The sequence below is a fragment of the Macrobrachium nipponense genome, chromosome 33, assembly GCF_015104395.2.
Source record: "Macrobrachium nipponense isolate FS-2020 chromosome 33, ASM1510439v2, whole genome shotgun sequence".
NCBI lineage: Eukaryota > Metazoa > Arthropoda > Malacostraca > Decapoda > Palaemonidae > Macrobrachium > Macrobrachium nipponense.
The window spans coordinates 24,712,974-24,724,519 of NC_087219.1; the positions used below are offsets into that span (position 1 = coordinate 24,712,974).

Consider the following 11,546-nt stretch of genomic DNA (forward strand, 5'->3'; position numbering starts at 1 on the left):
CTGGAAAAAGAATTTGAACTAATTCGCAAGCAACTTTCATCTTTAAAGTATCCTGACCATATAAATTGAGAAAGCAATTATCAAAAAGCAAAAAACGTAATTTTCTACCGACCCCCTAAAGACAAGACCAGAGACACACCCAACAATAAAATAAAAATTCCCCACCTGGAGACGATTAAGAGAGTAACTCACACCCTTGGGAAATCCAACCCTTTTGCATTTACCTACCCAAATACCTTAGCCAAATCCCTGATTAACGTCCAACAAAAGACATCGCCAAAGACTCTGGGGTATATGAGATCCCATGCCAGGACTGTGACCAATCTTACATCGGATTTACAGGTAAATCACTTCCCCAGAGATTAATACAACACAAACGGTCAGTTAGGTATGGACAACAGAACTCGGCTATTTTCAATCATATAAATGACATAACCATAGAATAAACTGGAATATGTCACGTGTAATTTATAGCAGCAACTGCCGGTACAAGAGTCAAATGATGGAATCGGCCTTAATAAAAGAGAAGCAGGTAATGAACATCTCAAAAGGGAATTGGACATCAGACATCGTCGACGCAGTGTTCATTCAACCAACGCTTAAGAAGATTAAAGGAAGATTATCAGCGGGGGTGACCTAAATTGGCTTACTTGTGGACGAATCTCTTGGTATAAATACCACCTTTTCTGTAAACTTTTCTCATTCATATACCTGAAGAGAGAGACAGCAGTCTCTGAAATATAGTACTTTTCTCTCTACATTTTGTGTTTTTTATGGGCTCCTTTTATTAGATGGAATTCTGTTGTTACAGAACACTTTTACCAGTCTATATATACATACATAGATATATATATATATATATATATATATATATATATATATATATATATATATATAAATGTATATGTTTATGTATATATGTATATATGTGCGTGTGTGTGTAGAGAGAGAGAGAGAGAGAGAGAGAGAGAGAAAGACAAGACAAGTGGCACAATCGCCATCATCAACAATGCATTAAACGACGCCATTTTCCTGAGCGTCGCACAATAAGGACAACCTATAAATATCGTATGCATAATGGCCGCATACCGATGTCAGGCTCCGTCAAACAATGAAGGTTTGATTAAAGTTCAAACGCTCGAACATGAAAGAGCGGGTTGGGCTGCCCCCAGAGAGAGAGAGAGAGAGAGAGAGAGAGAGAGAGAGAGAGAGAGAGAGAGTCGGTACGAAAAATAAGTTCCGTCCGCGTGGGATGTAATACGTATGTATGTGTGTACTATTTTTATATCCATATATAATTGTATGCATGGTATATAAAATATACACCACACACAACACACACACACATATATATATATATAGATGGGTTATATATATATATATATATATTAATATATATATAGATATATATATATATGTATATATATTAAAATATATATATATATATATATATATATATATATATATATATATAGGGATATATTATAATAAGGTATAGATATATATAGTTATATATATTAAAATATATATATATATCTATATATATACATATATATATATATGCTATATATATATACCCATAATTATATATATCTATATATACACATAAGCTACAAATCGCCTTTAATATCTAATTCGCCCTAACCTCGGAATTAATATATTTTCATATAGTCTTTAACCGAATGTGAAATTTTTTGTTGATAAATTCGTCGGTTTATGCGATAGCCTTGTGGTTTAAAGCGCTTCACTGTACGTCCTGAATTCTTTGTTTCGTAGTTCGCGCCCATGTGCCGAAGAAATTTCTTATCAGCTAAAAAAATTTCTCCTTATCGGTTAACTGAATATGAACATGAAAATAATTAATTTCGAGGTAGAGCGAATTAGATATTATAAAGGAAACATTTTGTAGCTTAATGCGTTATATTTATATACACACACACACACACATATAGATTCTATATATCTATTATAATATATAGATATATTATATATTTATATTTCTATTATAGATATATATATATATATATATATAGAATTAGATATTATAAAGACATTTTGGTAGCCTTAATGCGTATATTTATATACACACACACACACACATATATATATATATATATATATATATATATATATATATATATATATATATATTTATATATATATATATATATATATATATATATATCTATATATATATATATATAGTATTATTATGTAGGACGTATACAAAAATAAATACTATAACCGACCTTCAGTTCTCCATTTTCTCCACATTGCTAAACCACATCAAAACGTGAATATTATAGAAAGTATAGATACAACATACATTCTTCTACTAACCTTCTATTCTCCATTCTCTACACATAACCAAACCACCTAAAAGAAAACTGTAGTGGCTCAGAAAGTATAGGTAGAGCAAGCGCTCTTTCACCAGTCTCTCGTTCTTGATTCTCTTCACATAACTATAAGACACACCAAGGCGCTCCCAGTGGAGAAAGGAAAAAAAACTCACCAGCACGTTGGCTTCGATGTTCCGTTCGTTGTAGGGCATTAACTCCGTTGTCAATAGAATCACCCGGATCCCAACTGAAAATATATGAAAAGAAATAAATTAAATACATTGAAGTTTATCTGGGCTCACTAGAAATGATAAGGTTAGGAACGAGCATGTTAGGAGGCACTCTCAAAATAGCACACCAGCTTCAACGAAGGTGAGGGAAAGTAAACTGAGATGGAATGGACATATAAATAAAGAGAAGAGAGGAAGAACTCCCGATAAGAAGTTGATGTATATGGGACTACCAGGTAGGAGAAGATTAAGGTTAGGCAGACCAAAATTGCGATAGATTGACTGGGTGAAGGGAGATATGACGGCGTTGGGATTGAGTGAATAGGTGGAAGTGCGTGTTGAAGAACCATTACAGCGACACCAAATTCTAAATCAATAAAAAATGTATATGAATAGATAACTAAGATAAACTGATGGTTATGTAGTTAACCAGCACTTACGGTAACTATTCCCTACGAAATTTAAAATAAAAAAGATATATATAAATAACTAAGATAATCTGAAGGTTCTGTAGCCAACGTGCAATTACGATAACTATTATTTTTAACATAAAATTTATTTTGCTACTGCATTTTAATTGTGATGTATAAAGTACAGTGTTGCTCTGCAGTCAACAATGAAAATCTAATGCCGCTTGAAGATAACCTTGAAGACCATTCGGCTCACGACTGATAGGTTCATGGATTGTTCCTGTAGTTTTGATTTGATTTATGTAGGTTTTTAGCATGATGCCAAACACTGGGGCAACTAAGGCCATTCAGCGCTGAAACGGAAATTGGCAGTAAAAGGTTTGAAAGGTGTTACAGGAGGAAAACCTCAAAGCAGTTGCACCATCAAACAATTGTTAGGAGAGGGTGGACAGCAAGATAGAAGAAAGAGAATATGGAAGGAGGTACAATAGAAGGAATGAAAGTAGTTGCAGCTAGGGGCCGAAGGGACGCTGCAAAGAACCAAAAGTAATGCCTACATTACACCGTATGAGGTGCACTGAAGGCACTACCCCCCTACGGAGATGTTCTTATAGAGAAACCGGGGAACTGTACCCTTCAAACGGCACCACTTCCAAAGAGGAAAAGATGTATGACTCTCTATCTATCTATCTATCTGGGCTTAGATCATGACCGGTTTCGACTGTATTTCTAAGCCATCGTCAATGTATTATGCATATATATTATATATATATATATATATATATATATATATATATATATATACTATTTCGCGAATGTAACTCCTTCTGTTATTCACTACTTGATAATCGTGGAAGTTGATCCACCGAAATATAGTCCTTATCTTTAAAACAGTGTGTTTTAATGGGCCTTTTTATACTTGAGACGTATCCTGTTTTAACAGAAGAATTTATAAATATATATATATGTGTATATATATATACACATAAATATATATATATATACATGTGTATATATATATATATATATAATGTGTATATATATATATAATATATATATATATATATATATATATATATATATATATATATATATATTATATATATATATAGTGTATAAAACATGCAATATCTGGTAAAAGGACCCAGGACGTATTTCCAACCTCGAGTAAGAGCTAATTTTCCGAAAGCTTTCCCAACAAAGGCTATTGAATGAATTGAGTTTGTCGCCTCAGTGCCTTCCTACGGCTTGACATAATTTAGATTTTCCCCCTGAGTTGGTCTTGTTTAAAAGAGAGAGAGAGAGAAAGAGAGGAGGGAACTTTTTCTTAGTTTAAGGAAAGCTAATATTCTTAGTCATTAGCACATTACAAGAAAACCCAGTTACTAGGAGAGAGAGAGAGAGAGAGAGAGAGAGAGAGAGGAGGGAACTTTTTCTTAGTTTAGGGAAAGCTAATATTCTTAGTCATTAGCACATTACAAGAAAAACCAGTTACTAGGAGAGAGAGAGAGAGAGAGAGAGAGAGAGAGAGAGAGAGAGAACTTTTACTGACTTTAAGGAAAGCTAATATTCTTAGTCATTAGCACATTACAAGAAAACCCAGTTACTAGGGGAGAGAGAGAGAGAGAGAGAGAGAGAGAGAGAGAGAGAGAGAGAGAGAGAGAGAGAGTAACTTTACTGGCTTTAAGGAAAGCTAATATTTTAAGTCATTAGCGCATTACAAGAAAATACAGTTACTAGGAGAGAGAGAGAGAGAGAGAGAGAGAGAGAGAGAGAGAGAGAGAGAGAGTTATTCTGGGTCGGGTCTGGTCAGTATCTGGACTGCTCAAGGACACAAGAGGCTCTTCTTGACCATTAGACAAAGTTGCCAAGGATATAAGGATTCTAGTGAATTAATAATGGGTTACACTGAGGCCTTATAAGCATTAAAACCATTTATGTTCTATCTGGGGTTTTGTATATTTACATATGAATCATCTGTATATTTATAAGCAATCGACACACTATATATATATATATATATATATTATATATATATATATATATATATATATATATATATATATATATATACACACACACACACACACACACATATATATATATATATATATATATATATATATATATATATATATATATTGAATAACTTGATCACGAAGTATATAAAACGTGATGCTATGTATAAATAAAGGTTTTTGCCATGAAGGAAAAATGAAAAGCGAGATAGCCAAGCACTTTCGGTCTGGTGCGACCCTTTACTCAGGCACAACTGATGGTACAGAGGAAAAACATAGTCAAAGTAGGCTTAATTTCCAAACTGACATTACAAGATTAGCAATAAGGTCTATTTCACTCTACAGAAACGAGGAAACGCCTGAGGGCAGGATAAGCGAATTTTTAGGCAGCCACACCTTGGAGGATCACACACGTGTTCAACAGATGATTCATCCAAAAAACAATACATTTTGAAAAAACAAGGAGGCATATACAACTTATTATTATGAAATTTACAAAAATGTTCCCAAAAAAATTATTAATAGACGAAAAAAAATGGACCTTATTGCTAATCTTGTAATGTTAGTTTTGATATTAAGCCTACTTTGACCATGTTTTTCCTCTGTACCACCATTTGTGCCTGAGTAAAGGGTCGCACTAGACTGAAAGTGCTTGGCTATCTCGCTTTTCATTTTTCCTTCGTGGCAAAAACCTTTATATATATATATATATATATATATATATATATATATATATATATATATATATATATATATATATATATATATATATATATATGCACACATACACACGCACACACACATATAACTATATATATATACATATATCTAAATGTGTGTGTGTATATATATACTATACAAATATCTATCTGTCGTCACTTAATCAAGTATTATTCAACTTATTTAATTATCAAAGAATATAATCGTCAGGAACTCCAACTCACATATTCAAATGACGTAAATGATTCATTTGTCAACAATTTCAAAACAGAAAGACACCAAAAAAACACAACAGATCTCTCTGTCACTTAACATCTTGACCTTCGACCTTTATATGTCAAGCTGAGTCAATGTAATACATTAGAAAGTGGTAGTGATAATTATCTAATCAAACAGGATACTACATAAAAAAGGTATTTAGACTACTGAAAATTCCTATATCTTATAAGAGGGAAAGAGGGTTTCCATAATAACGTATTCTAACATTGTGATAATGTCTCCCAAATATTTAAATTCTCGAGAGAGTCGGCTAATGATTATAACTATCAATCCCCATCAAGATGCGTCCATCCATTCGTGAGATATCTCGCTAACGCACAAAGATATACGCGCACACGTGCTCGTTCAGAAACACAGACATGCAGAATATGCCAATTTCAGCTTCGCTGGAGGAAGGAATAAACACAGGCTATCAATTCATTCGCTTATTGTTGTAGCGAATAAATGATCTATTCCACAATAACATAATTCCTGGTTAATTCCGATTTAGAAGCCCAAATGTCCTCTCATATTGGAGAATCAATTCCAAGTTGAACTATCCTCCTGTATCTCTGAGGCAGGTTAATGCCCTCTTCATCAAAGCTTAAGAGTCCATTATCCTACTCCTACCTAATGCCCAAACAATGCCCGCCCGCCCCCCACCCACCGCCCCCAGTCACTTCTCATCCACCTACCCCCTCCTACCCCTACCCCTGCCCTTCTCAGGTCGATGCCATCAACCTCAGAATAGTCAATAGTCACTTAGACATTGCTTGCCAAGCGAAAGCAATGACTGTCTCGTAATACTCAAAGGTTGCAGCAGAGACTGATTGGCTTCCTAAAGCCAAGTCGTAATATGGTATCCCTCCCTTGGAGGCTTGAGATACAATCTCAGAAGTTATCATTCCAAAATGCTTGTTTGTTTGTTACAATTATTCAAAGACTAAATCGTTTGCGGATTCTTAAAAAAAAAAAAAAACTTTGTAAGGAAGATGCTCCTCAGCCAAAGCTTCATCTCTTGGATTCTGGCCGTCATTTGACCGTTTGTTCTTTTTTTTTTTCTTAGAAAACACGGACGGATTGTCACGAAAGTTTGAGGGAGCGCCGTTCAAAGGCCATGGGCAAATCCCTCAAATTTTAGTCACGTTGTGTTCATTAGTTTTTATTCAATGGCATCGCTTAGAAACGCTATATGTTTTACTCGCGTTTGTTCTCGTTCATCAAAGAACACGTCATGAAATTTTGTAGGAAAGTCTTTCAGGAGTCAAGGACAGAACCATCATATTTTAGCAACGTTCTCTTCGTTAGTTTTGATTTCAGTGCATTCCTCATAAAATCCTGTAGGTAGTCTGTAAGATATTTTGCAGAAGTCGCTACGGAGGGACCCACCCTTTATATTTATTGCATAATCAATTTCATTTCGATATTCCTTGTGAACAAAGTCAGCGATTGGGGTCACTCCCTTAATATCAACCTCTTAAACAAAAACAAAATCTTGTAAGATTATAGCCAATATCACCCCGTATCTTATTTCACTCTACACCAACTTCACTAATTAATAATAAGCGCATCTGAATCTCTCACTACCCGACTCAGCAGTAATCGGTTTTCCATATAGTCTTCCAATAAAGACCGAAAAAAAAGAGGATAATATTCCCTTTCTAATTCATTAACCACAACGCCGCATTCCTCGTCTCATTTCCTTCACGGTAAGAGAACATGAATATTACTGGGAACCGGGCCATGAAAAATGTTATTTCATTAGTGTAATTCACTCGCAGCAATGAGGGCTTTCTTATTTTCTTTCGACTTTTTTTTTTCCTCTTCCTTTGATACCTGCTCTGAATATTTGCATCGCTCGAATGGCGTGAGTCTTTCAGAAAGAAATGGAATTCGTTTCGTCGTCGGCGTACATAGAAAGTGGTAATGATTTTGAGGAAGCAAACATTAATAAAAAACTCATACACATACCATATATATATCTCATACTCATACCATATGTATAGTGGTAATATATATAATATTATATTATATATAATAATATTTTATATATATATATATATATATATATATATATATATATATATATATATCGGTAAGGAGCAGGGTCCAGAAAAAAACATCATAATATCCATGGTTTATTAGAAGGAGAAACGTTTCGCACAAATTCAGTGCATCATCAGTCTGTAAAATTAAAAACACACTCATTAAAGATATCATAAATTAAATAAAATACTTAAGAGTTAATTTTACTTTAATAAAAAAAAGTCACAAGAGTGGGGAAGGAAGAACGAGTGACCAAGACTGCAGACCTACCCAAGACTTCAGTTATGCTAGATATAAAGGAGCAGCAGACACGTTGGAGTCTAAAGACGGAACCAGCCGTTTAATGTATAAAGACTCAAGGGTGGTGAGCTAGTTACTGTGGCTTGTACCACCAATAATAGAAAAATGTTTCTTATCGACTTGAATCCTGCATTTGGATGCACGGTTCCTAATTTGAGAATTCAGGTTTGCCAATTCTCTGCCCCGTTCTGAAACCATATCCCATGTGACTGCAATATCTCATCTGCAACAATGTCCAAAAGAAAAAACTATTCGCTGCCATCCCTTTTATCTCAGATAATAAGTTCTTGAGTAGTGGAACGCATTATTGAACTAGAGTTTGGCTGCCTTAATATGCATCTTATCCCTATCAATCCCCTTAAGACTTGCACATTTTGCAACCACGAAGAAAATTGCCGACCTACATGAGATCCAACATTATTCACAATTTTAAGTGCCCAGGATGTTCCGGTATTTATGTTGCTTCTTGCTGAAGGTTGTTGCAGATGAGATATTGCAGTCACATGGGATTTAGTTTCAGAACGGGACAGAGAATTAGCAAACCTGAATTCTCTAATATTAGGAACCATGCGTCCATATGCAGGATTCAAGACGATAAGAAACATTTTACTATTATTGGTGGTACAATCCATAGTAACTACCTCATCGCCCTTGAGTCTTTATACATTATACGGCTGTTTCCGTCTTTAAACTCCAATGTGTCTGCTGCTCCTCTATATCTAGCATAACTGAAGTCTTGGGTAGGTCTGCAGTCCTGGTCATTCGTTCTTCCTTCTCCACTCTAACAGGTTGTTAGGCACTGGGCCTCTCTTTTACTATTGACACAATTCTTCTGGCTTTTTTTTTTTTTTTTTTTTTTTTTTTAGTAAAGTTGCCTCTTAAGTTGTTTAATTTAAAAGTTTTTTGATGTTTTATAAATTTTACTGCCATACTATTTTTAATGAGTATGTTTTTAATTTTACAGACCGATGATGCACTGAGCTTATGTGAGAAACTTTTCTCCTAGTAATAAACCATGGATGTTATGATGATTTTATGGACCCTGTTGCTTACAGATATAATAGCTCATCTAGAACCTTATATATATATATATATATATATATATATATATATATATATAATATATATATATATATGTGTGTGTGTATGTGTGTGTGTGTGTGCGCGTGTGTGTGTGTGTGTATATATATATATAGTATATATATACATAAATATATATATATATATATAACTTAAATATAAAACAGTTGTATTATATTTAAGTTATATATGCACAAACAAATATATACCTATTTCTTTTGAGCCAACAAATCTCTCTCTCTCTCTCTCTCTCTCTCTCTCTCTCTCTCTCTCTCTCCAAGCGGTACCTACGGCTCCATACAGTAAAAAGGAAAAGCATATCTCTTTGTGTTGACGCAAGATCCCTAGAGAACAGCACTCATTACCAAGCATCCTTTTGTACGTGGAACGATGGTTTGCTGCCGGGGGAAGGTTTTGATATCAGTACAATAACTATTGAGATGGCTCAGCCGCGCACTTCGTCGCTGACCTTCGATGCTGCGACGCCAGTTTAAAGGTAAGACTCCATATTCTTTCCACTGTTGCTTGTAGTCACTTATATTTTAAGTTTGTAAGTACGTGCGGGTGGAAATACAACCACAAAAAATAGAGATGATAATAATAATAATAATAATAATAATAATAATAATAATAATAATAATAATAATAATAATAGAAAAACAAAAAAAAAAATGAACCAACCAAAATTACTGCATGTAACGTGTTTACTTATAAATATTTACATTTCATTTTACTCAACACTCGAGTACTTTCAGGCTCTATCTGTGGCCCTTTCTCAAGGCAAACTAATCCAGAACCGCCATCATATAAATGACAGCTCAACAAGAAGTAGTTCCACAAGACTGCTGGGCCTTGACCCAGGCTGACAACCTACACATCTCTTGAAAAAGGGCCACAGATAGTGCCTGGAAGTACTCGAGTGTTGAGTAAAATAAAATGTAAATTACTTATACTAAGTAAACACGTTATACACAGTTATTTTGTGGGTTTCTTTTTCAATCTTCAGAAAAAAAGTGAAAGAAGTTTTTGTTTGGTTCAATAATAATAATAATAATAATAATAATAATAATAATAATAATAATAATAATAATAATAACAATAACAATAATAATTCGTTTATTTCACTTCAGAGTTAAAGTAGGTATTGTTTTACATTGCATGACGACTCAGAAGGAAAATAAGAGAAAGGGGAAACACTCGGGGAGAGAGAGAGAGAGAGAGAGAGAGAGAGAGGAGAGAGCAACAAAAATAACTGAAGGGGGAACCAAGACGAGAGAGAGAGAGAGAGAGAGAGAGAGAGAGAGAGAGAGAGAAGCCACCAGCCAGGCAAACAGAACGACCCACTAACGTCCAATTTCAAGCCCCGTAATGTCTAATATTACCCAAACAACTCCTAGTTTTAACCAATTAACGTCCGAATTCGAGCTCCCGTTACCCGAACAACATCCTTTCGCCGCCGATCCTATGAACGTTCTATTCACTGTACGTCCGTGCACTGTATCTTTCCCTAATTAAGGGAAGGGTTCCTCTTCTATAGAAATCTTCTTTGTAGAGAGAACGCTGCTCGTAAACACTGATCTGCAACGACGCTAGATAGGCTACCATTTCCTTAATTGGTTACAGTGAAATTGTCATTTTACTTCTCGCCAAAAGTGACAGCTCCTTATACTGCTTTTGTAGAGAGAACGCTACTTGTAAACACTGATCTGCAACGAAGCTAGATAGGCTACCATTTCCTTCATTGGTTACAGTAAAATTGCCATTTTACTTCTCGGCAAAAGCTACTGCTCCTTATACTGCTTTTGTAGAGAGAACGCTACTTGTAAACACTGATGCAACGACGCTAGATAGGCTACCATTTCCTTAATTGGTTACAGTGAAATCGCCATGTTACTTCTCGGCAAAAGTGACAGCTCCTTATACTGTCTTTGTAGAGAGAACGCTACTTGTAAACACTGATCTATTACGAAGCTAGATAGGCTACCACTTTCTTAATAGGGTTCATTGATATCGCTATTTTATATTTTGGCAAAATTAGCGATATATTTTTTTTTTATAACGAAGCTCCGTATGCAGAGATAAATCAAGTTATAGTCGTGGTAAGACCATTAGTTAGAACCAACAATTATGGTATATAGACATATT

The 11,546-nt window shown here is 34.5% G+C and overlaps 1 protein-coding gene across 4 annotated transcripts in view; it reads right to left on the minus strand.

Moving 5' to 3' along the window:
• LOC135203025 (thioester-containing protein 1 allele R1-like) overlaps window positions 1-11,546 on the minus strand; it is a 405,497-nt gene that overhangs the window by 149,209 nt on the left and 244,742 nt on the right. For all 4 annotated transcript variants that reach the window (XM_064232597.1, XM_064232596.1, XM_064232594.1 and 1 more), the window contains exon 5: window positions 2,513-2,586. In XM_064232597.1, coding sequence (XP_064088667.1) covers window positions 2,513-2,586 — 74 coding nt within the window. The remainder of the gene's footprint in view (window positions 1-2,512; window positions 2,587-11,546) is intronic.